This window comes from Mustelus asterias, chromosome 8 (assembly GCF_964213995.1).
Source record: "Mustelus asterias chromosome 8, sMusAst1.hap1.1, whole genome shotgun sequence".
NCBI lineage: Eukaryota > Metazoa > Chordata > Chondrichthyes > Carcharhiniformes > Triakidae > Mustelus > Mustelus asterias.
Window position 1 is genome coordinate 75,324,484 of NC_135808.1, and position 27,832 is coordinate 75,352,315.

At 42.2% G+C, this 27,832-nt stretch overlaps 2 protein-coding genes across 5 annotated transcripts in view; one reads left to right on the forward strand and one right to left on the reverse strand.

Annotated features, from left to right (window-relative positions):
* dph5 (diphthamide biosynthesis 5) overlaps nucleotides 1-15,732 on the reverse strand; it is a 58,458-nt gene extending 42,726 nt beyond the window's left edge. The window contains exons 1-3 of the mRNA XM_078219350.1: nucleotides 15,503-15,732; nucleotides 13,264-13,388; nucleotides 6,270-6,378 (exon numbers count right to left, since the gene is read on the reverse strand). Coding sequence (XP_078075476.1) covers nucleotides 6,270-6,378; nucleotides 13,264-13,388; nucleotides 15,503-15,637 — 369 coding nt within the window. The 5' untranslated portion in view covers nucleotides 15,638-15,732. The remainder of the gene's footprint in view (nucleotides 1-6,269; nucleotides 6,379-13,263; nucleotides 13,389-15,502) is intronic.
* A 46-nt stretch (nucleotides 15,733-15,778) lies between these two features.
* The window catches only part of LOC144497258 (putative oxidoreductase ZK1290.5), a 116,213-nt gene continuing 104,159 nt past the window's right edge, over nucleotides 15,779-27,832 (forward strand). For 2 of the 4 annotated variants that reach the window (XM_078218238.1, XM_078218237.1), the window contains exon 1: nucleotides 15,779-15,938. In XM_078218238.1, coding sequence (XP_078074364.1) covers nucleotides 15,863-15,938 — 76 coding nt within the window. In that variant the 5' untranslated portion in view covers nucleotides 15,779-15,862. The remainder of the gene's footprint in view (nucleotides 15,939-27,832) is intronic. The other 2 variants (XM_078218240.1, XM_078218239.1) reach the window with 1 other exon arrangement.

Here is a 27,832-nt window from a genome sequence, read left to right on the forward strand (position 1 = left end):
GACTAAAGTTGCTAAATTACAAAATATGCACTGCAGGGAGCTTGAACAAACGCTGATGTTATTCTTTTCCCTCATATTTTATGAGATGATTTAGGAAACAACATTGGTGAAGCACCCTTCACATAAGGCACTCACTGATGAAGAGAAAAAAAATCACAAAATATTTATGAATTGAAGTTCCAATCCATTCATTCAATCTATCTTATTTCATCCTTTCAGAACAATCCCGGATTCTCTCAATTTCTCCATCCAATGATTTATTAGATGAGCATTTTCCTCCATCTCTTTGTGCTAGTCCATTCCAAGTGCAGATTATTCTTTACTGGGAGAAAAACGTCCTGATAAACAGTCCTAAATTTTCTTTTTACCATCTTTAACAGTCCCCCTCCATCTGCTCCATCCCATCATATTCCCACAGCTTCATTTAAGTAATTATCTGCAAAGGCACAACACACCTCGATAAGGTTCATTCTCAAATATCACCCTTTCTGATGCATTACTTCCTCTCTTCCTCATAACTCAGAAACCTAACACTTTATGGGGATGGGGGAGAGGGCGAAGTGAGCTGGCTTGCCTCCCTACCTCCCCACCCCTAGCAACCAGCATCAAAGTTGGGGGTGTGCCTACCTCCGCATGCTTCTTGGACAATCCTGACTGCGATAGTAGCTACACTAACAACTGAGTTATGATTTTCAGTTCAGCTTATCACTTGCCTCATTTATGCTTGCTAGCAGCAACATACATTCATGAGCAATGTCCCATTTTCTGTAAACAAAAGGAACGTGTTCAAGCCTTGTGCCTTTGTTGAATTATCCAGGAGCGTGGGCAGCCTATAATTCCCCATTGCCTTCTCCATGGCAATGCCTCGGCCAATTAGAGATGACTTGCCAACAAGTCAGAACCCCTTTCTTGTGATTGTTTGAAATTGGCAATATTGCATTGTCCTGATGATTGCAAGACAAAAAGCTTCAGCAGCATGTATTTCTTTCCAGCAATATTTTTTATCTTACTTCAAGCTCCAAAACAGAGAAAATCCAACATCAGGTAAAAAATAGTCTCTGTTATTAGACCAAATAACTCCAACTTGTTACGATTTAGGACCATGGTTCTCAAAACATTTTTGGTTGAAAGAGTCCTTTTCAGATGGCATGGCAATTATGAACCCCAATCTAAATCGTATTATATCATATTCATAATATGTAAGTGTTACATGTAAAGTGGTTTAATAATATCCTTAAGAAAACAGGCATTTATTTACAGATACAAGTGAAATTGATGGGCCTGCTTCTCACTGTAGAGTTTGTCTATCCAAGAATGATGTTTGCCAATTACTCTTGTAAATCATTCTATATAAAAGTCCATGGTTCTTGATTTTCAGGGAAAAATGGACGGAATTGTAAAATACGGTCCCCCAAAACAGCCATAAAAATACCATATAATTAAAAACTGAATTTCCCTTTACTCAATTTAGTAAAGCAGTGGACCTACAGAGTACTGAGACACTGGCTAAATGATCATTTAAGACTATTAACTTGACAGCTTTGTGCTTTGAGTGACAGTGTATCAATGAAAGATGCTGCAGATTTTGTTAACACTTGCCAAATCACTCTACAAAGGGCTTTTAACCCTTTTAAAAGCTCAGCACCTTAAGAAGTGGCAAGCAACCTGGAGTGGCTACCCAGTGGCAAGATGAGATCTCAGCCTTGACCATGATACTCGAGTGGTTGCCCAAGTAGAAGGATTAGCTTGCTTGGTAAGCATTTTTACATCATTTTGTGGACCCTTGAAAAGGTCTCTACGTGCCCCAGTTTGAGAACCATTGATTCAGAATACAAAAGGCAACATTTGTCCCATTCAGTTGTTCATCCACCAAAATCAATAACTCCAGATCACAGCTACCAATGTCTCTTAAATGACTTCCAAAGTTTTTGCCTCCACTATCCTACCAAAATATCCAGTTTTATGCCAGATTAACCTTTTTCTATAGCTTTAGTACATCCACTCTCAAACACTTCATTTCATGAATTAAAAATGTTTCCATACTTTCTTCATAATTTAATCCCATGGCAACAAGGGCCTTGCTTTATATCTCTCTTCTGCATCGAGTCTGAAGCTTGAACATGTCTTCTTGCCTCAGTGACTAAAACAGACATACATTCTTGGGTGTGGTCTGACCACAGCACTGTATAGTTTCAGTCTGACATACTCTAGATTTATACCTTATTGCTAGAACATAGTCAGCATTCTTTTTGATCAGTTTACTCTTGCTCTAGACTAGATATGTAGGCTGAAGTTTTAAATACTTGCAATTTTTATGTTCTGCAAAAGCATGAGAAACAAGCTTAAGAGACCAAAACAAAACACTGGAAAGCTTATGAACACAGAAAAAGAAAGTCCCCAACCATGAAGTACTGAGTCCGTTAAAACCTTTATCTCTTTCAAGTTCACACTGCACAAATACAGGTGGTTTTATCATGAACTCCACCCTTCATACTTACATTCTCACTTAGGTCTGTTAATTTTTTCCTTTTATTGCAGCCACAGTGAGATAGGATGTGTCTCTGTACCAATCATGCTCCTGTTAGCAGAACTATCAACACAATGCCGCAATGGCTTTGCTGGTAACTAAATGCACTTTCTAGATTTTTCAGATGAGTAACACATCATGAAAGTTGTCGAAGAGACTCAGTCATCCCTGAGGAACAATAACTTGCTTTTATATATTACCTTTAATTGTAACAATTATTCCAAGGGCTTTTCAAGGTTACCATGTCAGGAAGTGGAAAATTGGGATGGGAACGACTGAAAGCTTGGTTAAAGATGTTTCTAAATGGAGAAAAGGTTAATTGTGGTACATCAAAATGTGATTTAAAAGGACAAATCAGCGCTTTTACAGAAGCAAACAGAAAGAACATAAAATGTCCAAATCAGAGGCCATCACTCCTGCAAAAACAGAATGAACTTAAAGGCTCGGAGGAAAATCTCCCAGGAGATCCTGTGCATCAGTGTACTTAATGGTTGATCACAAACAACAGAAATGTTACAAAGACAGAGAGAAGGAGGCAACCTGTCTACCAACAGAGACAACAGGACATGTAATATATAATTATATCTCTTTAAAATTAGAAGTTAGATCTTAAGAGCTCAGAAATACAACAGCTGGTTAGGACTGGAAATAGCTGCACCATAAAACCCGAAACATTCCAGTTTGATCCCTTGGTCTGTCCTAACTGACCACAGTAAGAAGTCTAACAACACCAGGTTAAAGTCCAACAGGGTTTATTTGGTAGCAAAAGCCACTAGCTTTCGGAACAGGCTCATCCTGACTGACCATGGCAGCGATGCTTTAGTTAGCCTCAAAATTATGATGAGGAAGGAAAATGATTTGATCTATTGTCTACAACATGATGATGTAGATTCACCCGATACCACCATTTACCCCAAATTCACATTTATTATGAACTCCTTTTGGAGAAATATCTTTGAGCACGTTTTTGATTGAGAGAAAGGATAATCAACTAGAGCTCCTGATCATAATCACTATCAGAAGGTGGCTGCAGGGCAACAGCAGGTTTGGGTTCAGCAATAATGGGCACTGCAGTCAAATAGCTTGATACCACTCACTGTTTAGGCTCACATATATAAAATGATCACTTAGAGTATTTGAAGATGATTTGAAACAAAAAGAATCAAGGAGGGAAGGAAGAGAAAGAGCTAAAAGATCCAGCAAGGATATTTACTATATTGTATCTGAAAAACTATAAACCCCTCCTCTTACTAATTGAATGGCAGTACAGCCTTTCTGTATAATTTACTCAATCTACCTAGTTTCAGGATGCAGATTAAGAATTTATGCCTTCTCAGATAACAGAAAAAGCAGCACAAGCTCAAGGTCTGATTGCCCCATGATGAATTTTAAAAGACATATACATTATCGAGCAGCTACATTAACCAAATGATATAACTTTACATTAAGTTTGGGAATTTTCATGATACTTTCAATAACACAACTATTCGTTGTGGCTAAACCACAAATCCATTTCTAAACTGGATCAAACATTTCCCTTATCAGTGACCTTAAAATAAATAATTGTTACGGACTGCTTCCTGAGAGGAAACACTACCAAGATGAATGTTATCTTTTCAAGTGTTACCTATCTCAATCCTTTAGCTTGCACAGATGTTACACATCTCTATCCTTTTTATCCGAGCATTTGATCTACTTATATCAATACTTTGCTAAATCTGGAGGAGCTAAATGTTTACAAACATTATAAGCAGAAGGAGAACTATTCAATTTATTGCAAGCCCTAGACTTTTTTGAAAAACTGAAACAAAATTAATAAAGTGATTCATTGAAAAAGTAGCTTGACTGATATAATTTACATCGCCTCTGGATTTCCCTCCATGTCGAAATGATTGACTCCAGGCACTGACAGAAAAACTGTGCTGCCAAACCAAAAGTCATGTCCCTTGACCTATCAAAGACAGACCAGTACAGGTATCTATAATCCTTGGCATTTTATCCAAGATAAAGTAAACAAACACTTAAAATGGACTGTGTTTCCCCCACTTGTTAATATCAGCAAAAGAGCCACTGTAAGTAAAGTGAGATTTTGTCACAAACAAAACAGAGAAAAATGTTCTCTACTATCTCCAATCTCATGATATAATTAATGAAGTTATTAAAAGCACAATTTAAAATACAAAGAGCATTGGTCACAGCACTTCAAAGACAGATTTCTAATGGGTGGAAGAAATGGACCGTGGCGTACATTAACTTCCTGGGTTCCCAAAACCCAAATTATTCGCAGCAACATATTTCTAATCAACTAGAAAAAATAAGTAACAAAATACTGCAAAGGGACTTCCTCTATGTTCTAATGAAATTAAAAACTTGTTTGAGATTCTGCTTCATCCATTACACAGCAAACCCCTGCCTCTGGGGTTCTTTGTGTATATTTTGGAAACGGTTCAGAAATTAAGCCATAACATCAATAACTGTCAAATGGAAAAAAAACTCTTGTAACACAGTATATAATTGTCTTGGAATTCTGATCAAAAATTATTATATGTTGCTGTGAAAAAATCCAAAATGCATGAATGACCACAAGGAATCTATTGCCAAAATCTAGCAAAAACCTGAAACTACCAACAAAGGAAACCTGTAGAAAATGATAAAAGATTTTGTGTAGATTTGAATTCTGACGTGGTAAAGACAACAAGTATGTTCTTTAGGGACAGACACTTAATCTCAAAGTTAACAGACAGGTCCAGAATTAAAACTGAAACTTACTCTGTACATCAAAAGAAAATAGCATATTTCCCACACTACATACAATAAATGAGACACCCAAATATCCAACAAAAACAAGCTTAAGACTAGTAAATATCACAAAAACCTATCTTCAGAAATCCTTTCAGCTACAACATTGAACTTGTTTGAAACACAAGACTAAATATATATTTATATATGTTATATATATATTTAAACATATACCATTTAATATGATTCTCTATAATACTGACAAAAAACTTCATTTAAAAAAGGAAAACATCTTATTTGTATTGTTACCATTCAAATGTAGGAAAGCAGCAATGGACATTATTTGTGTTGTGGTATAGCTCTCCGGGTCTCTAACATGAACGTTAAGCCTTGCTAACCAATGCTACCTTTACGAGTATCATTATGAGGTCAAGTTTCTGCCTACCTTGCATAATTCTTAACAGCTAGCCACAGTATGCCAGTTTGTGAATAAATTCAATGTTTGATGAAAAAAACTTACGAGATTGGAAGTTCTGATAATTGACTGAGGTTTTAAGTTAGCATTAGACAATACACAAACATGTAACCAACTTCAAAGTGAGTCTGATACTAGGAAACCTCACATTCAGATGTAATACAACAAAAACTTTTATCAGTTACTTATGTCATCAGCAGAGAACAAGGTGAAAAGAATACTTAGATCTTTTCTCAACTTCTGTTTGATGGGGTGTGTGGGGAAGAAGTAAGGTTAAAACTTGTATTTAAAAAATTCAGCTTTTAACACAACGTTACTCAGTAAAACAACTAGAACATCTCTCCATCATCTCGGCTTGCAATACTTAGCTGCAAAAATAGATACATACAATAGACATGATGGGCTGAATGGCCTCTCTCGGTGCCATAAATTTTCTATGTTTCTATGTTAACAAAGATGTGATACAAGCAATTCAGAATGTCAATACATGCTTTGTAAACTGTGAAAGCAGAGTTAAGAATGCTTTACCTGTAGACCACAGCATCCAACTGCATTTAATATAGAAGCATTGTGTACAACTTGGTACTGAATTCCGGCTTTTACAGCTCGTAGAACTAGGTCACTGTGTGTTGTTGCCCTGCAGGAGAACATTGAAAATGTTGGAAATCCCACAGTGCAATAGAGACACAATTAAACGTATCAAAGATTTCATAATCTGTCCCTGATCTAAACCAATCCAAATCAATAATGGTTTCATATAAATTGGGGCAGAGTAACCCCGCTTTTGAAGGTGTTTAAACTACTACAATGTTGTCTCTTTTCCTTTCTGAAGGGTCTTACTCTATTATACACAGTGGACAGGCCAGGCAATCTGTTCCCAGGTCTCCCCCAGTGCTCTTTCAAAACCAGTCAGAGAGCAGAATCTTCCACCTCTGGTGAATTCCTTGGGCCATGCTCAGTGACCCCTCACAGCTGAGATGAGGAATTCAAGGTAACCTTTAGTTATGCAGAATTTTGGTGTTTTGGACTAGGTTTGAATAGTACATATATTCTACAGTTTTGCTTGAATTATATTTGGAAATCGAGGAGTATTATGCAGAACTTGCTGCAGAAGATTAAATGGCTGGGATAGAAAAATAGGAAATTGGAGCAGAGTAGGCCATTCAGACCTTCAAGACTGCTCGACCGTTCAATATGATCATGGCTGATCCTCTATCTAAACAACATAGAATCATAGAAACTCTACAGTGCAGAAACAGGCCATTCGGCCCATCGAGTCTGCACCGACTACAATCCCACCCAGGCTCTACTCCCATATCCCTACACATTTACCCTCTAACCTACACATCTCAGGACACTAAGGGGCAATTTTAGCATGGCCAATCAACCTAACCCGCACATCTTTGGACTGTGGGAGGAAACCGGAGCACCCGGAGGAAACCCACGCAGACACGAGGAGAATGTGCAAACTCCACACAGACAGTGACCCAAGCCGGGAATCGAACCCAGGTCCCTGGAGCTTTGAAGCAGCAGTGCTAACCACTGTGCTACCGTGCCGCCATGCTCCAGCTCTCTCCCCATACCCCTTCGCGCTCTTAAGAGTCTAGAAATGATCTATTTCCTTCTTAAATTTATTCAATTATTTGACCTCCACAGCCTTCTGTGGCAGAGAATTCCACAGGTTCACCACCCTCTGAGTGAAGAGGTTTCTTCTCATCTCAGTCCAAAATGCCCTAACCCATATCCTGAGACTATGAGCCCTTGTTCTACATCCTCAGCAGAGGAAACAACATCCCTGTATCCCGTCTGTCAGAATTTTATACGTTTCAATTAGATTCCCTCTCATTCTTCTAAATTCCAGTGAATACAGGCCCAGTTGACCCAATCTCTCCTCGTACGACAATCCTGCCATCCCAGGAATGTGTCTGGTGATAGAATTCATGATTGCATTGGTAGGGAAATGATCTTTCCTCATTCCATTATTTCTTATTTTCTTAAAGAAAAGCCCAAGAATCATAATACAGGAAACCATTTAGGTGAAATGATTAGGGACAAGAAGAGGTAAATCAGTAAGTAAGGATTAGATGTTGTATGGAAAAACCTTACATGGGTGGCTTCAGTGCTGTACTTAACTTGATAAGTTGTCAGTGTCTACTTTCACACAGAGGTTTCCACCAGTTTTTACTGAACTCCTTCTAGTGCTGAATGCTAAAACATGTATGTTTTTCATAAACGTTTAAAGTCTATTGCCTTTCTTCCGCTGCTGAGCACCTGTCAGTCACAATTTGTGAAACTCTCAGTTTCAGACACTAATTTTATTTCAGTAATTGAGGCTATACCAGACACATCCTGGACAGATGCACACAGATAATTGCACTTCATTCATACAAATGAACCATCCCATTCATTAACAGAAGTACTTCATTGATTAAAAATAAATGACACGGGTTTGGCAATTTTCTTTTTACATAATCAATTGCATCATTTAGTGCAAATTTCATTTTTCAGATTTACAGGTCACAGTTTTTAAGTAACAAGTGATCTCCACATATAAGCCACATCTTCTTACACAGAAAACGTACGTACATACAAAGCTACTTAGTTGCTTGATAGTACAGAACTTGAGAACTGATGAAAAGAGACGTGCTGTTGACACTTTTCCTCTTGCATTTAGCAGAACAGATGTGAGAATGCCAAATTTCAAAGGCAGCAACAATTTATAAAGCATGAAAAAAGGGACCTGTCCTCTGCAAGTCAAAGGAAAATGTCTCAGCAATTATGCTTTTTTGAATTAAACAAAAGGCTAAGAGAGAATAGTGTGCAGTTTTGGTCCCCTTACTTGCGAAAGGATATATTGGCCTTGGAGGGAGTGCAGAGAAGGTTCACCAGGTTGATACAGGTGATACAGGTTGATTATGAGAAGAGATTGAGCAGATTAGGTTTGTACTCGTTGGAGTTTAGAAGGCTGAGGGGGGATCTTATAGAGACCTATAAGATAATGAAGGGGCTGGAAAGGGTAGAAGTGGAGAGATTCTTCCCACTTAGAAAGGAAGCTAGAACTAGAGGGCGCAGCCTCAAAATAAAGGGGGGTCAGTTTAGGACAGAGTTGAGGAGGAACTTCTTCTCTCAGAGGGTGGTGAGTGGTGGAGGCTACCTCGTTGAATATGTTTAAGTCACGGATAGATGGATTTCTGATCATAGGGGAATTAAGGGTTATGGGGAGCAGGCGGGTAAGTGGAACTGATTCACTTCAGATCAGCCATGATCTTATTGAATGGTGGGGCAGGTTTGAGGGGCTAGATGGCCTACTCCTGCTCCTATTTCTTATGTTCTTATGTTCCCTGATCCATTTTCCATGGCAATGCCTCAACCAATCAGTCGACTTGCCAACCAACCAAAAACCTCTCTTCATGTCATATAAATTGTTGCTCTCTTTTAAATTTGGCATTCTTGTGTCTGTCATGATGAGTGCTAGACAAAAACCTTCAACAACATGTCTTTTTTTCCAGCAATTCACAGAAACACATTCTTTTAATGTGAAAAGGTTGGCTGTAATTGGTATTCCCATGTGGCCATAATGTTCTGGATACAGTTAAAATCCTGGCAGATACCAAAGTTGTATTTCAGTATTGGAATGGAATTTTCACCGAAACAATACAAGGCTTTCCTTTCCATATAGTTCTGTGATCATTAAATCTGGAACAGTTTCAGTTATATAATCAGCTCCAGACATAAATGGTTCCTGTGGGGACATCCATAGTCTGGAGTAAGCTCAATGGAGAGTTGGTTTCTGGATCAGAAATTAGAGTTGTGTAGGGGAACTATTTGAACATTTTCTATAGTTTTAAGGAAAATTTTCCTTCCATACTGAAATACAACTTTAAACTTATTTATAAACTCAGAAGAGTTGACTATTTTTGCATAAGTTTTATTGTCAGGGACTATAACAATCTTAGTCCCACCCAGAACATTATAGCATTAGAAAACCAGTCAAATCTTTAAACACCAGATTAGCAAGGGCTATCTGTGACATGAGTTAATAACCTATGGCTTCTTCTGCCTCAGAAATTTATGTTTCAGAAGGGTACCACTTAGATATATAAAATATTTAACAGGGTAGGGGGTGTAAACTGCCCCAAAGAATACTTTCATCTGTGCCAGGGTATGAGTAATGGGAAGTACAGGCTCACACTTCTGAAGGACAGAATTAGAACAGACATCACAAAATATCTTTTTACACAGATTGACAAATATCTGCAAGAATGTCAGAAACTGTGTTTGATACCATACTAATAGAAAAAACTAAATGCAGTAATAGGAAGACATGCGGTCCATGGAGAATCTCTGATTCAACGACCCCTGTGGGGCTCGTTGAATACAAGTTCCCTTGCTAACAGGCAGGGTCTACAGGACTGTCGTCCTGGTTGGGACTTGTGTATGTACGCCACGGAGCAGTGGTGTTAGTTTGTGTTTAACAATAAATGCCATTCCTTTCCAGTTGGGCTTCCTGAGTTATTACATTGGTGATAAGGAACAAAGAACCTTTCAGATATCCTTGTCTTTCGATGAACCCAGTAAGACAGTAACAAGGAGATTTAAAAATGCTGCTGTTTGGAAAATTGGAACCTTGTGATGCTGGTGAGGAGGATTGGTCTCAGTACGCCGAATGAATGAAATACTTCGTCAGGACAAACAGGATAGAAGGGGATGACTGGCAAAAGGTCATCCTCCTGATCACTTGTGGGGTTCCAACTTTCAGCATCACAAGAGTTTAACCTACCCAGCAGCCCTGGATTCAAAATCTTTTCATGAATTGATAGATTTGGCAGTGAACCACTACGACCCCAAACCGTCTGTTATTTTGCAGCGCTGTAGTTTTAACACGGCAAATACACTTTCTGAGGAACCGGTTACCCAATTCAAAGTGACAGCGGAAATTAGTGGAACACGGAGTACAGGCTCACACTTCCAGAAATGTTAAGGGACCGTTTAGTATGTGGGATAAATAATATAGTGACTCAAAGGAAGCTACTGACTGAGCCGAATCTGGACCTTAAGAAGGCCATGGAACCAGCCCTTTCTCATGGAAACGTGGAGAAAGGAGCCCAGGAGCTTCTTGGATCCATAGACGCTGCCTTCAGCCTTGGGTGACCCCCATACCATTGAACCAAGTCCCCAGCAGCTAACACTCGTGTCTCCCATTTGTTGCCAAGGGCAATTGGACGAGGCTGCGAGGCTCCAGAACTAGATGGGAGGTTTTTCCACAATATAGTGAGGAGCAAGCATGTACTTACAGTCATAGGGTCTGCCCCAGGCAAGGCTACCAAAACAGGCAAAACATGTACCACCCAGGCCGAAGGGCAAAGCCACTTCAACATAGGGTTTTGCAAATAAATCAGCCCGCGATGAGGAATTGATGTAACTAAATTGCATCACTGCACCCAAAGTGGCCGAATCCAGATTCAACTCTAGGTAAATGGCCACCCACTAGACATGGAGGTAGAGACTGTGTCTGTTATTAGGAAGCAAACTTCAGGTGACTCCAAAAGAGAAAATGTTGGAAAATCTCAGCAGGTCCGGCAGCATCTGTAAGGAGAGAAAAGAGCTGATGTTCCGAGTCCAGACGACCCTTTGTCAAAGCTTTGATAAAAGGTCGTCTGGACTCGAAACTGACGCTACGACAACGGATGAATGAACACCGCTTGACAATCACCAGGCAAGAGTGTTCTCTTCCTGTTGGGGAACACTTCAGCAGTCACGGGCATTCGGCGTCTGATCTTCGGGTAAGCGTTCTCCAAGGCGGCCTTCACGACACACGACAACGCAGAGTCGCTGAGCAGAGACTGATAGCCAAGTTCCGCACACATGAGGACGACCTCAACCGGGATCCTGGGTTCATGTCACACTATCTGTAACCCCCACGACTTGCTTGGGCTTGCAAAATCTCACTAACTGTCCTGGCTGGAGACTATACACAACTCTTTAACCTGTGCTTAACCCTCTCTCCACTCACATTGTCTGTACCATTAAGACTTGATTACCTGTAAAGACTCGCATTCCAACCATTATTTTGTAAATTGAGTTTGTGTCTTTATATGCCCTGTTTGTGAACAGATCTCCCACTCACCTGATGAAGGGGCAGCGCTCCGAAAGCTTGTGCTACCAAATAAACCTGTAAGATTAGAAGTGCCAAGGCCAAGATCTACATAGACCCAGAGGACCAACCTAAATACTTCAAGGCACGACCGGTCCTATGCCCTGTGTGCCAACGTAAAGGTTGCATTGGTACATCTAGAGGAACTTGGCATTATACGCCCAGTGCAATTTGCTGAATGCCAGTTCTGAAAACCGACAACTCGGTCCATCTCTGAGGAATATAAGTTGACGATCAACGGAGCTTCCTGTTTAGACAGATACCCTATACCACGTATAGAAGACTTGTATGCAAAACTGGCTGGGGGTCATATATTTTCCAAATTGGATATGAGCTACACCTACCTCCAACTGGAGCTTGCAGTGTCATCCAGGCAATACAGCACAACAAATACTCACAAATGATTGTATGAGTACACTCGCTTGCCTTTTGCAGTGTCTTTGGCTTGTGCCATTTTTCAAAGGGTGATGGAGAACATCTTTCAAGGGATGCCCAGAGTTGCAATCTACCTGGATGACGTTTTAATTTCAGGAGCTACTGTAAAGAAACATTTAGAAAGTTTGGAAGAGGTCTTACAGCATTTCTGAGGCTGGTGTCTAAAAAGGGAAAAATGTGTGTTCCAGTTAAACAAAGTATAGAGTCGACAAGGATGGGCTACACCCTGTCGAGGACAGAGTGAAGGCCATAAAAGGAGCTCTGGCTCCAAGGAACACAATAGAATTGAAGTCCTTTCTAGGTCTCATCAATTACTATGGGAAATTTGTACCAAAACTGACGACCCTGCTAGTACTCCTCCATGTCCTGCTAAAAAGAAATCAGAAATGGTCGTGGCAAATGCCAACGGAGAAAACCTTTACAAGTGTCAAACAGCAATTGCTGTCGACAAACATATTGGCTCATTATGATCCACTGAGACCACTCATCATAACCTGCGGTGCTTTCCCCCATGGGATAGATGCAGCATTGTCACACAGTTGGGACAATGGAACAGAACGGCCAATGGCGTATGCTTCGTGAACTCTGGCAGATGTAGAAAGCAGGTATGCCCACGTTGAGAAAGAAGGTCTGGCCATGGTATTCGCAGTGAAAAAATTCCACTAATACATCTATACATTTCATCATAGTGACTTAGTGCAGAAAATGCACAGATAAGGAATCTACTGGAAACAAAGCGTAGTTGTCAAATTACTTAATTTATATTAATGATGGAATGTGCGACTTATCTTTCTGCACTAAATGTCTATTTGTTCCCCATAGAGCTCTCTTTCCTGACCCAGAAATCAGTCTCATGGCTCTCCATTGGACCTACTCCACACTATGGATAAATTGCAGACATATAGGAAAAAACCTTCACTAGCTAATGCTTACCCAAAGGGATCTCCTACCACAAGAAAGGCAACATCATTATCAACAGCATCCTTTAAAATTTCATCAGCTTCTTGTTCAACCATCTCTCTTTCTGCAATGATGAGTTCACGGCCATAAAATTCCTCCTGTTGATGAAAGAGAATTCAATTCCAATTAAGTATAATTTATCCCTTTAGAAGGCTGAGTATAAGACTTTATGACCCTATAGTCTTCATTTTGGATATCAATATGTTCTGATGCTCCAAATGTATACAGTTGGAACATGCTAATTAGCTCACCCTAAGCTATTTATGTTCATTATAAAATATAGGTTGCTTTCTATAATCTGGTGGTGAAACAAATAGTCAAAATTCTGACCTGACACCCATCGTGTTTCAATAAAGAACCATTGGTCATGGTTTCACTAATCCTTTGTGGATGTAACTGCTAATGATGCTGTTTGAAAACTCAGTCAACCTAATCTGCCTGTTTTAATGTAGCAACATTTGGAATGTCCTTTGGAACAGCGTGAATACAATCAAGGTTTTTGAGTCACCTCCAGCTGAAAAACAATCAGGACTGGGAATGCTGTTGAGTTTTACCTTCCTTAAATCAGGGAACACAGAAGCAATTTGTCGTGCTCTTACAACCAAGCTGGATGATATCAATTTATTCAAGGAACAGAGAATGCCAACTGGGACTTTTCTGATCTTCTACCCGTGTCTGCGTGGGTTTCCTCCGGGTGCTCCGGTTTCCTCCCACAACCCAAAGATGTGCAGGTTAGGTTACTTGGCCATGCTAAGTTGCCCCTTAGTGTCAGGGGGTTTAGCAAGTTAAATACGCAGGGTTACGGGGAAAGAGCCTGGGTGGGATTGTTGCCAGTGCAGGCTTGATGGGCTGAATGGTCTCCTTCTGCACTGTAGGGATTCTATGATTCTGGTCCAGTACTCATTGGTTTAACCATCAGCTACAAGAAAAATTTTAAATATCACTTTTCATAGAATCATAGAAACCCTACAGTGCAGAAGGAGGCCATTCGGCCCATCGACTCTGCACCAACAACAATCCCACCTAGGCCCTATCCCTGTAACCCCACATATTTACCCCACTAATCCCTCTAACCAATGCATCCCGGGACACTAAAGGGCAATTTAGCATGGCCAATGCACTTAACCTGTACATCTTTGGACTGTGGGAGGAACCGGAGCATCCAGAGGAAATCTACACAGACACAGGGAGAACATGCAAGCTCCACACAGACAGTGATGTAAGCCAGGAATCAAACCCAGGTCTCTGGAGCTGTGAGGCAGCAGTGCTAACCACTGTGCCACCCTTTCAGTTGTTCCTTTTCTTACCATGTGGTCATTTACATGCTTCTCAGAATGAGCTGAGGTTCCAGCATTCCTAGCACCATGCAAACCTTAGAGTAAAAGTTGTCATTACCTTTAGGAGTCCAACCACAATAATAATAGTTAAGTCTGCTCTGATTGGGATGTCAAACATCACATGGTAATTTTGGAACAGTTGAAAAAAAATAGATAAGCTGCAATCAGTAAAAATAAAATTGTTACGTGCGTATTTGTTGGATTTTTTAAAAAAACCTCTGCTTTGCTAAGGTAATGTTTGGTAACAATTGATATATTTTAGTTACATAATTGTCGGTTTTTTCCAGACACCTGGTGCACCTAAATGGAGAGGTGCTGAGCACAATTCCCATCCTTGCTGCTGTTTCATGGTGCACCTTCAATGTGTTATCTTGTGATAAAGGCTGGGGATTACTGAGAAAGTACAGTAAGAAGTCTCACAACACCAGGTTAAAGTCCAACAGGTTTATTTGGTAGCAAAAGCCACCAGCTTTCAGAGCGCTGCTCCTTCGTCAGGTGAGTGGGAGTTCTGTTCACAAACAGGGCATATAAAGACACAAACTCAATTTACAAAATAATTTATGATTGAGTTTGTGTCTTTATATGCCCTGTTTGTGAATAGAACTCTCATTCACCTGAGGAAGGGGCAGCGCTCCAAAAGCTAGTGGCTTTTGCTACCAAATAAACCTGTTGGACTTTAACCTGGTGTTGTGAGATATCTTACTGTGTTTACCCCAGTCCAATGCTGGCATCTCCACATCATGATTACTGAGAACCCTCACAACAGTATAGCATAGGGACAGCATCATTTGATGGCTGGGAACACTGCATTAGGAATGATGCTGTTCTCCTGAAAAGGACATGCTGGCTGTATGGGCGCGCAGACACACACATACCAGCACTTCCTTGCCGACAGTCAGGAGGGAGGTATAGGCCTCCAAATAGACCCGGCTGCATTTCCTCACGATCTCCAGTCCTTTCACTGTAATGTCCCGGGCGTCCCCCAGCCCCAGGCCGATCAAATACAGCATTCTCCGGGCCTCTTACAACATGAACAGTCAGTGCCTCTGAGGATGACCTACACTCAGCAGCACGGCTCTCCGAGCGCCATCACCATGGCGACAGCTCGGATTACGGCAGAGCCTGCAATACACCCGGCGGCACTTGGCGGCGTTTTTGCGACCTTATAACCAAGGGGGATGGGATTCCTGAGCCTGATGGGCCAAGGGTGAAATGTTCTTATTTGACAAGCGGAAATGGAGACACAAGAGGGGCCTGAGACTCGGACTATGGAGCTGGCGAATGGGTTGAAAATCCCAATACTCGGTCTTGGTGAGTGACTGTGCTCCTGGCTGACTCAATGTAACCTGATACAAACCCCAACCTGCCCCTTCATTGCACCAAGCTTGGTAAAATCACTCCTGCCAGTTTAAATATGTGAGCAAATTTGCAAAACAAATCCACATGTTACATAACACCTAAAAGCAAATATTCTTTTCTATTCATGGGATATGGGTGACACTGACAAGGCCAGCATTTAGACCATGTCTGCTCCTATGTCTTATCATTTCTATGATAAGACATAGGAGCAGAATTAGGCCACTCAGCCCATCGAATCTGCTCCGCCATTCAATCATGGCTGATATTTTTCTCATCCCCATTCTCCTGCCTTTTCCCCATAACCCCTGCCTTTTCCTCATAACCCCTAATCCCCTTATTAATCAAGAACCTATCTATCTCTGTCTTAAAGACACTCAATAACCTGGCCTCCACAGCCTTTTGCGGCAAAGAGTTCCACAGATTCACCACTCTCTGGCTGAAGAAATTCCTCCTCATCTCTGTTTTAAAGGATCATCCCTTTAGCCTGAGAGATTGAGCCCTCTGGTTCTAGTTTTTCCTACTAGTGGAAACATTCTCTCCACATCCATTCTATCCAGGCCTCGCTGTATCCTGTATGTTTCAATAAGATTTAATGCCTATCTGCTCTGTTGGTTTTCTCACCACCTGCAATAGGCCAGTCTGGCAACTGTGTCCTTCAGAACTCTGCCTACTTTGTAAGTAATGGCGGTGCCAACCTACACTTGTTGATAGACATTCAAGTCAACCACCCAATGTTCGTGCCTGCAGTGCCCTCAGTGTTTCTTGCAAGTAGTGTCCAACATGGAGGACCATAGATTTATCAGCCAAAGGTAGGTTATAATCAGCAGAAACTTTCCTTGCCCATGTTTGACCTGATGTTCAGCCCCATGAGACTTCACGGAGTTGAAAGTCAATGTTGAGGACAACCAGAGCCACTCCCTCAACTGTATATCTCTGTGTCACTACCTCTAGTGGGTCTGTCTTGCTAGTGGCACAAGTTGTAACCAGGGATGGTAATGGAGAGATGTGGAACTTTGGTGGAATGTGATTCTGTGAATATGAGTATGTCAGATTAATGTTTTGTGGGATAGTTGTGTGGCACAAATTCTCCAGATGTTCTTGAGGAGGACCTTGATTTGATTTGATTTTTTATTATTGTCACATGTATTAGTGTACAGTGAAAAGTATTGTTTCTTGCGCACTATACAGACAAAGCATACTGTTCATAGAGAAGGAAACGAGAGAGTGCAGAATGTAGTATTACAGTCATAGCTAGGGTATAGAGAAAGATCAACTTAATCCAAGGTAGGTCTATTCAAAAGTCTGATGGCAGCAGGGAAGAAGCTGTCCTTGAGTCTGTTGGTACTTGATCTTAGACTTTTGTATCTTTTTCCCGATGGAAGAAGGTGGAAGAGAGAATTTCCAGGGTGCGTGTGGTCCTTAATGCTTTGCTGAGGCAGCGGGAAGTGTAGACAGAGTCAATGGATGGGTGGATGGTTTGGATTGGGCTACATTCACTACCTTTTGTAATTTCTTGGGCAGAGCAGGAGCCATACCAAGCTGTAATATAAATAGAAAGAATGCTTTCTATGGTGGTATCTGTAATGCATCTTGCTGGATTGTTGGGATGGGTTTACTATTACCATAAAACAAAAAATGCTGGAAACTCTCAGCAGGCCTGACATCATCTGTGGAGAGAGAATAGAGCCAACGTTTTGAGTCAGGATGACCCTTCGTCAGAGCTGAAGACAAGGCAAATAGGAGATTTATACTGTAGGGGTGGGGGGGTGTTGTTGGTGGAAAGACGACTGTAATTATTAGGGATGGCAAAGACAAAAAAGGGAATGTAAATGCTGATGATAAAGGCTAGGATTTGTGCTAATAGCATCCATTAAGAGTTTGCAATGTGTAAATGGCAAAACAAGGGTGCAGAGCATTGGAATGTGGCACATCCTACTGGAGTTGGAGGGCGGGGGGGTGGTGAAAAAAGATAGATAGAATGTGAGATTTTAGAAGTGGAAATTCTTTTAAAAAGTAATAAATTTATACGTAAGATGAAAAGAAGAAATAAAATAAAATAAATGGAAGTGTGTGGAGGAGAGAGTTCATGCTCTGAAGTTGTTGGACTCCATGTTCAGTCCAGAAAGCTGTAAAGTGCCTAATTGGAAGATGATGTGCTGCTCCTCCCCTTTATGTTGGGCTTCAGTAGAATATTGCAAAAGACCAAGGACAGACATGTGGACAAGAGAGCAGGATGATGGGTTGAAATGGCAAATGACAGGAAGGTCTGGGCCCTGTTTGCAGATGGATCGAAGGTGTTCTGCAAAGCGATCACCCAGTCTGCGTTTGGTCTGATGTAGAGTAGACCACATTGGGAGGAGCAAATGCAATAGACCAGATTAAAGGAGGTGCACATGAAGCGTTGCTCCATCTGAAAAGTGTGTTTGGGACCTGGGATGGTGAGCAGGGAGGAGATGAAGGAGCGGGTGTTATCCCTTCTATGATTGCATGGGAAGGTGCCATTGGAGGTGGGTGAGGTGTTGGGTGTGATGGAGGAGTGGACCAGGATGTCCAAGAGGAATGGTTTCTGCAGAATGCTGATGGGGAGGGAGGGAGGGAAAGATGTGTTGAGTGGTGGCATCATGCTGGAGTTGGCGGAAATGGCGGAGGATGATTCTTTGAATGCGGAGGCTGGTGCCGTGAAAAGTGAGGACAAGGGGAATCCTATCCTTTTCTGTTAGGGAGGAGAGCGGGTGAGAGCAATGGCGTGGGAGATGGGTTGGACATGGTTGAGAACCCTGTCAACCGCAATGGATGGAAAACCACAACTAAGGATAGCAGGACCATTTTGGAAAGTGGCATCATTGGAACAGATGCAGTGGAGGAGAAGGAACTAGGAGAATGGGATGGACTCCTTGCAGAATGTGGGGTGTGAAGATCTGTAGTCAAAGGAGCTGTGGGAGTGGGTGGGCTTGTAAAGGAAACTGATTGACAGTCTATCACCAGAAATGGAGGCAGAGAGATCAAGGAAGAGAAGAGAAGTGTCAGAGATGGACCATGTGAAGATGATAGAGGGGTGGAAATTGGAAGTGAAATTGATAAATTCAGGTCCAGACAAGAGCATGAGGCGGCACCAAAATAGTCGTTGATGTATCGATGAAATAATTGTGGGAGGGGGCCGGAGTAGGACTGGAACAGGGTATTTTCCACATACCCCATAAAGAGGCAGGCCTAACTGGGACCCATGCAGGTACCCATAGCCACACCTTTTATTTGGAGGAAGTGAAACGAGTTAAAGGAGAAATTATTGAGTGAGAGAACAAATTCAGTCAGGCGGAGGAGAGTGGAGGTGGATGGGGATTGTTCAGGCCTCTGTTTGAGGGAGAAGCGAAGAGCCATTAGACCATCCTGGTGGGGAGTGGAGGTGTTAAGGGATTGGACATCCATGGTGAGGAGGAGGCGGTTTGGACAAGGGAAGTGGAAGTTGTTGATATGGTGTAGGGCATCAGTGGATGTAGCTGAGAAGGGACTGGACAAGAAGAGAGAGACTGGAGTCAAAATAGGAAGAAATTAATTCAGTGGGGCAGGAATAGGCTGACACGATAGATTTTGGGAAGGGGGTAGAAGCAAGCTGCGCGGAGTTGGGAAACTGAGGTTGGGAGTTGTGGAGGGAAGATCTCTGGAGGAGAAGAGGTCACTGACAGGCCTGGAAACAAAAGCTTGATGTTCAGTGGTGGGGTCATGGTCCAGGGGGAGGTAGGAGGAAGTGTCTGAGAGTTGGCACTCAGCCTCTGCAAGTTAGAGGTCAGTACGCCAGACAACAACAGCACCACCCTTGTTGGCAAGTTTGCTGACAAAGTCAGGGTTGGACCTGAGAAAGTGAAGTGCAGCAAGTTCAGGAGACAGATTAGAGTGGGTGAGAAGAGCAGAAACATTGTGCCAGCCAACGTCACGTCGACAGTTCTTGATGAAAAGATCAAGAACAGTGAAAAGGCCAAAGGCAGGGGTCTGGGTGGAGGGAGAATGCTGGAGGCCGGTGAAAGGATCTGCTGAGAATCCCTGCCCAAAGAGGTGAGCATGGAGACGAAGGCAGCACAAGAAGAATTCAGCATCATGTCGAGCCGGAATTTCGTTGCGGTGAGGACGCAAGGGTGGGAAGCTGAGTCCTTTGCTGAATGCAGCATGTTCAGCCTCAGAGGGAAAGGTCAGAGGGTATGGTGAATACATGGCAAGGGCTGCGGTTGGGAGGGATGGGATCCAAGAGACGGGAAGGGGAGAAGGGTTCCGGATGGGTGTTGGTATCGATGGATGAGTTGTTGGACCTTGCATTCCTTAACACCTGAAAGGAAGAGAAAATATTTCTTGTTAAGGCACCGGATGAGATGAAGAATGAAATTAAACTGGGGATAAGGACAGCTTTGACATAGTGAGTTGGTGCTGTTGGAGAGAGATATCAAGTGTGTGCATATGGAGGCTTATGGCATTGAGTGTGGATCTCAGGATGTAGCAAGAACAGTAGTCCGAGGAACATTGTATGTCCTGGAGATAACTGTAATCCTGGGTGGATTCGAAGGATGAGGGATGGAACTTCCATTGGAATCCATGTGGGGTAAGTTGGAGATGGAGACGGTTGCTGAGGAAGGAAATATGGCTGTGAAGGCGAATTTTGGTAGACACCAAAAAAACATACTTTTCAGATGAAGCAGCACTTCTCCTGCTCCTCCTTTAATCTGGTCTATTGCATTTGCTGCTCCCAATGTGGTCTACTCTACATCAGGCAGACCAAACACAGATTGGTGACCGCTTTGCAGAACACCTCCAGTCCATCCGCAAGCAGGACCCAGACCTTCCTGTCACTTGCCACTTCAACACACCATGCTCTCTTGTCCACATGTCCATCCTTAACCTGCTGCAATGCACCAGTGAAGCCCAATGCCAACTGGAGGAACCGGTTGGGATCCAAGAGACGGGATCCCAATCTTCCAATTCGGCACTTTACAGCCTTCCAGTCTGAACATTGAGTTCAACAACTTCAGAGCATGAACTTTCCATTTCCATTTATTTTTAAAAATGTTGTTTCTTCTTTTCATCTTATCCTTTTTTTTACTTTAAATTCTTCTTTTTATTTTCCACCTCTAAAATCTTGCTTTCCATCTTGTTTCACCCCTCTCCCCACCCCACTATGGCCATGTGCCACATTCTTACACTCTGCCTTTGTTTTCCCATTTACAAATTCCGATCTCTTAATGGATGCTATTAGAACCAGCCTTTGTCATCACCCTTTATGTTTCCTTTGTCTTTTTGTCATAGAGTCATAGAAGTTTACAGCATGGAAACAGGCCCTTAGGTCCAACTGGTCCATGCCGCCCTTTTTTTTTAAACTAAGCTAGTCCCAATTGCCCGCGTTTGGCCCATATCCCTCGATAGCCATCTTACTCATCTCACTGTCTGAATGCTTTTTAAAAGACAAAATTGTACCCGCCTCTAGTACTATCCTGACAGCTTGTTCCAGACACTCACCAGCCTTTGTGAGAAAAAATTGGCCCTCTGGACCCTTTTGCATCTCTCCCCTCTCACTTTAAACCTATGCCCTCTATGCCATCCCTATCAATTACAGCACTCTCTCTCTCTCTCTTCCCCCACCCCCCACCCCGGACAAGGGGTCATCCTGCACCAAAACGTTGGCTCTATTCTCTCTCCACAATTGCTGTCAAACCTGCTGAGATTTTCCAGCTTTTTTTGTTTTTGTTTCAGATTCCAGTATCGGCAGTAATTTCCCTTTATCTTAGTGTTTACTGTTGCGTCTGGTGCTTGGGCTGGTGCTAGGTGGCCTGTCCAGTTATATTTTTATTTCTAGCCATTTGATACAACTGAATCAAAGGCAAAATACTGCAGATGTTGGAGATCTGAAATAAAAACAGAAGATGATGCAAGTACTGAACAGTTCAAGCAGCATCTGTGAAGAAAAATGAAATTAATGTTTCAGGTCAATGATCTAAACTGAAGAAAGATAGAAACATGATAGAAATATTTTTAGGTTGACACTAGGTGGTCCTGTCCATTTTTATTTTTATTTGTAGGGATTCAATGCAACCACTTCAAAAGCAAAATACTGTAGTTGCTGGAAATGTGTTAGGTTTTGAGCCAGTGGAAGGAGGGAAGGGTCATAAAGAACAAAAGGGAAAGTCACTGATAGAAAGGTAGAAAAGATTAAATGATAAAAGGCTTCATGGTACAAAAGTCAAAGAGTGTGATAATAGGTATAGTAAAGATACAAAGGATATATCCATATGAGGTGGGAATGGCTGCATAGCGATTGTCCAAATGCAAAAAAAAACAAAACAGGAGTAAACAAGCAAAAGATGGAGGAAAAGGTTATGAATGAAAAGTATTTAATTCTGTGTTTGAGTCCAGAGGCTGTAGAGTGCCGAGTCTTGGTTTCGGTACCACAAAACCTTTCAACATCTAATCTTGCCTGCCTTCCATCCTATTGCAGACCTTCCCTTTTGCTCTTGCTGCCCCCTTCCATTGCCTTCCATTCCCTTACTCAAACCTGTTACATGTCTATCTTTCTTCAGTTCTGTTGAAAGGTCAACAACCTGAAAAGTTAATTCTCTTTCTCTTCACAGATGCTGACTGACCTGCTGAATGTTTCCAGCAGTTTTTGTTTTTATACAACTGGCCATTTCAGAGGGTGGTTAATGGTCAGCTGCATTTCTGTGGGTCTGGAGTCACATGCACGCCAGACTCGTTAAGGACAGTGATTTCCTTCCCTTAAAAAATGAACTAGGTGAGATTTTGTGGCATTCCAGTAGCTTTTTAGTCTCCTTCACTGAGCCTAGTTATTTATTCCAGAATTTTATTTCATTAACTGCATTTAAATTCCACAGCTTTGAACTCTTGTCTCTGGACCCCAAGTCCAGATCTCCTGATTACTAGTCCAATAACATAACCACTATGACACCATTCCATTAATGCAGTAATTCCCCCAACATTGCAAGTCCTGAAAACTGGGTCATGCTCTTTATATACATTCTAAACCGCCGTAGCTAGTACCTGATTGTGTAGTGTGAAAAAACATTTCCTACAGAAGACAGTTTGTGTTGGCTCAAAAACAAGACAACATAACTGTTAGTAAGGTACCGTTTATTAGTCTGAAAGGGAAAGGAAAATTAATCTGATAAAAGATCACACCTATTTCTGTTTCACACTTTTCTAATAAATCTGTGCCTCAGTGTCACCAAACAAGAACCAAACAGTAACTTAATTGCAGTGTTAATGTAAGCCTACTTGTGACACTAATGAATAAAAGGGCCCCATTTTAGAGGAATAGTTAATAAGGAACAAATCATAAAACAAAGAGAACTTGTAAAATGAACAAATAAGAATCCCTCTGTTGACTACACACTCCAGTTCTTGCAATGCATACTGATTCGGGGAGGCCTCAAGTGTACGGGTTGCCACTGTGTGCCCCTACAGCATGCACAGTAGCAAGACGGGCAGCCAGTAAATACCTTCCATGGGCTGCATCAGTTTCAGATACTGATTGAAACATTGTGCATCTCCTGTATTTTTTATAATAGTCCAGGATATGTGCAGTGAGGAGCTTCACAGAAAATTTCAATTGAGAGGCTCTATTTTTATTGAAAAGTGCTAACCACTTTTTTTTTGGCATCTATTCCAGTGTGATGTTGCTTGTTAGGTTGAAGTAGTTTGTTTTGTTAAAAACAGTCACTGAACCCCTGTTATATGAGGCTTCCTTAGCTCATCTACACTAACAATTCACTGCCTACACCGGTTTTTCAGTTGAAGCTGTGAACTTAATGAATTCTGTGCCATTCTGTGAAGTGGTGCTAATGTAAAGAACACCTGCATGTCTTGACGTAGGTAATGTCACCACATGTGCAAACAGGAAATAAAGGTGTTAGCAGTGTAAATGCTTTAGCTTCACTCAGTCTTTTAGTGTAAGTTTATAATAACTTAGGTTATCTTACCAGCAACTGGGGTTAAGGAATAATATTCCAGGTGGATGTTGGAAAGCCATAGGATTTGGTGCCATACAACCAGATGTGTAATAAGTTCCACGTGGAAAAAATGCTTAAGGTCAAATAGTGCTTAGGGATTGGCTGAAGGAGAGGAAGTAGTAGGTAGTGAGTGGGGTGGGGGTATATCAGTTTGGAGAGGGGTGGTATGTTGAATGCATCATATTTACATAAAAACTTGCATTCCGAAACACTGCAATATTGTCAGATGGGGAAGAGATAATTAAGCCTGACAAAGACCAAGATATATGAAAGTAAACTCAGTTTAATTATTCACTCATTATGGGCTAGTAATCAAGACACCATAAAATTATTTAGGTGACCTTGTAAAATCAGTGGTGGATAAGTCTTAAGACTGTCTTGCTGAAGTCATGTAGCATTCTGGTCAGGTTGCATCTGAGTACTGCCCTTAATTAGTCATTGAGGCCTTGTGAAACTTCCAAACACTAGAAATCATAGTGTAAGGGACCACTACGCTGATTTCTAGTGCCAGAAGACTGATTGTGAGGAAAGCCTCAAAAAGCTCAGACTTTTCAACCTTGAACAGAGGCAGAAAACAGGAAATAGGCAGAATTTAGTCTCGGTGATGGGGTTCTTATCTGCCAACTTGCAAGTGCCCCATATTGTTTCTATTTAGAAGGCCAACTGCAGTAAGTGCCAATCAGGCATTTAACTAGGCAGTGGTGAACATTCCCCAGGATCAAGGATCCCAGAAGACAGAGGTTCTGCCTGCCAAGAACTATGGGCTAATCAGAGGCTGGCAGCTTTTCGTTGGTCAGTAGCTCTACTGGGAGAGTGGTGGCTGCTGCTGGTTATGCCCCCAAGAGAGGCTCAGGATCACCAAGAGACCCACCCAAGAGGAAAGTGGCAGGAGGCGAGGTGGGAACTGTGGGGAAGAAGGCTTGGCAACAAGCGCAGGTCAGTGGCTCTCAGTGGACACACCCCTTCCCAGCTCTGGGTCCCTTGTTCAGACACTGAGTGCCACACCCAAGGTGCAGGCAGATAGATGGGTAACCGCTAGAAAGGGCAGGCAGTCAGTGCAGGAATCCCCTGTGGTCGTTCCCCTCTCTAACAAGTTTACCATTTGGATAGTGTTGGGGGGTAATGGCCTATCAGGGGATAATAGCAGTAGCAGCAGCGGTGGCACCTCGGCTGGCTCTGTTGTTAAGCAGGGAGGGACAAAGAGCACTAGAGCAATAGTTGTAGGGGACTCTATAGTTAGGGGTGCAGGTAGGTGCTTCTGTGGACGTGAAAGAGACTCCAGGATGGTACATTGCCTCCCTGGTGTCAGGGTCCAGGATGTCTCTGAATGGGCAGAAAAAAGTCTGAAGAGAAAAGGTGAACAGCCAGAGGTTGTGGTACATATTGGTACTAAAGACATAGGTAGGAAGAGTGACGAGGGACTGCAGCAGCAGTTTAAGGAGTTAGGTAGAAAGTTAAAAAGCAGGGCCCCTAGGGTTGTAATTTCATGTGCCAGTGAGGCTAGAAAGGAAGATAGTACAGCTCAACACGTGGCTAAACAGCTGGTGTAGGAGGGAGGGTTTCAGATATCTGAACCATTGGGATCTCTTCTGATATCTGGACCATTGGGATCTCTTCTGGGGCAAGTGAGACCTGTATAAGACGGATGGGTCGCATCTAAACTGGAGGGGCATAAATATTCTGACTGGGAAGTTTGCTAGTGTCACATGGGAGGATTTAAACTAGTTTGGCAGGGGGGTGGGAACCAAAGCAAAGGTGAATTAACTGAAGGGCAATGAGAGTAGGTCCAGTAAGACTCAGAGGAAGAGCAGGCAGGGTGTGGTTGCTCATCAAAGAGGGTCCAGTGGACTGACATACATTTGTTTCAATGCGAGAAGTTTAACGGGTAAGGTAGATGAACTTAGAGCTTGAATTAGTACTTGGAACTATGATGTTGTTGCCATTACAGAGAATTGGTTAAGGGAAGGACAGGCTTGGAAGCTTAACATTCCAGGATACAGATGTTTCAGGCGGGATAGAGGGGGATGTAAAAGGGGTGGAGGATTTTCACTACTGATCAAGGCGAATATCACAGCTGTACTACGGGAGGACACCTCGGAGGGCTCATACAGCGAGGCAATACGGATAGAGGTCAGCAATAGGGAGGATTTAGTCACAATGTTGGGGGTTTACTATAGGCCTCCCAACAGCCAACAGTGACCACAATTCAGTAAACTTTAAGGTACTGATGGATAAAGATAAGTGTAGTCCTCAAGTTAAGGTGCTAAATTGGGGGAAGGCTAATTACAACAATATTAGGCAGGAACTGAAGAATGTAGATTGGGGCAGATGTTTGAGGGCAAATCAACATCTGACATGTGGGAGGCTTTCAAGTGTAAGTTGGTAGGGATTCAGGACCGGCACATTCCTGTAAGGATGAAGGATAAGTATGGCAAGTTTCGGGAACCTTGGATAACGAAAGATATTGTGAGCCTAGTCAAAGAGAAAAGAGAAGCATTTGTCAAGGTTAGGAGGCTAGGAACGATGAAGCAAGTGTGGAATACAAGGAAAGTAGAAATTAAACTTAAGTAAGGAGGGCTAAAAGGGGCCACGTAAAATCATTGGCTAGCAGAATTAAGGAAAATCCCAAGGCTTTTTATACGTATTTAAAGGGCAAGAGGGTAGCCAGGGAGAAGGTTGGCCCACCCAAGGACAGGGGAGGGAATCTAGGTGTGGAGCCAGAGGAAACAGGTGAGTATTAAATGAGTACTTTGTGTCAGTATTCACCAAAGAGAAGGACTTGGTGGAGGATGAGTCTGGGGAAAGGTGTGTTTTGGGTCATGTTGAGGTCAAAAAGGAGGAGGTATTGGGGTTCTTGAGAAACATTAAGGTAGAAGTTCTCAGGGCTTGATGGAATATACCCTAGAATATTGAGAGAGGCAAGGGAGAAAATTGCTGGGGCCTTGAGAGAAATCTTTGTATCCTCACTGGCTATAAGGGAAATCCCAGAAGATTGGAGAAGCCAATGTTGTTCTTTTGTTTAAGAAGGGTAGCAAGGATAATCCAGGTAATTACAGGCTGGTGAGCCTTATGTCAATGGTAGGGAAATTATTGGAGAGGATTCTTCAGGACAGGATTTACTCCCACTTGGAAATGAGTTGACGTATGAGCGAGAGGCAACATGGTTTTGTGAAGGGGAGATCATGTTTCACTTGATCGAGTTTTTCGAGGAAGTGACGAAGATGATTGATGAGAGTAGGGCAGTGGAAGTTGTCTACATGGATTTCAGTAAGGCCTTTGACAAGGTCCCTTATGGCAGACTGGTACAGAAGGTGAAGTCGCATGGGATCAGAAGTGAGCTGGCAAGATGGATACAGAACTGGCTCGGTCACAGAAGGCAGAGGGTAGCAGTGGAAGGGTGCGTTTCTGAATGGAGGGCTGTGACAAGTGGCGTTCCTCAGGGATCAGTGCTGGGACCATTGCTGCTTGTAATATATATAAATGATTTGGAGGAAAATGTAACTGGTTTGATTAGTAAGTTTGCAGATGACTCAAAGGCTGGTGGAATTGCAGATAGCGATGAGGACTGTCAGAGGATACAGCAGGATATAGATCGGTTGGAGACTTGGGTGGAGAGATGGCAGATGGAGTTTAATCCAGACAAATGTGAGGTAATGCATTTTGGAAGGTCTAATATAGATAGGAAATATACAGTAAATGGCAGAACTCTTAAGAGTATTGATAGGCAGAGGGATCTGGGTGTACAGGTCACTGAAAGTGGTAATGCAGGTGGGGAAGGTAGTCAAGAAGGCATACGGCAAACTTGCCTTCATCAGCCGGGGCATTGAGTTTAAAAATTGGCAA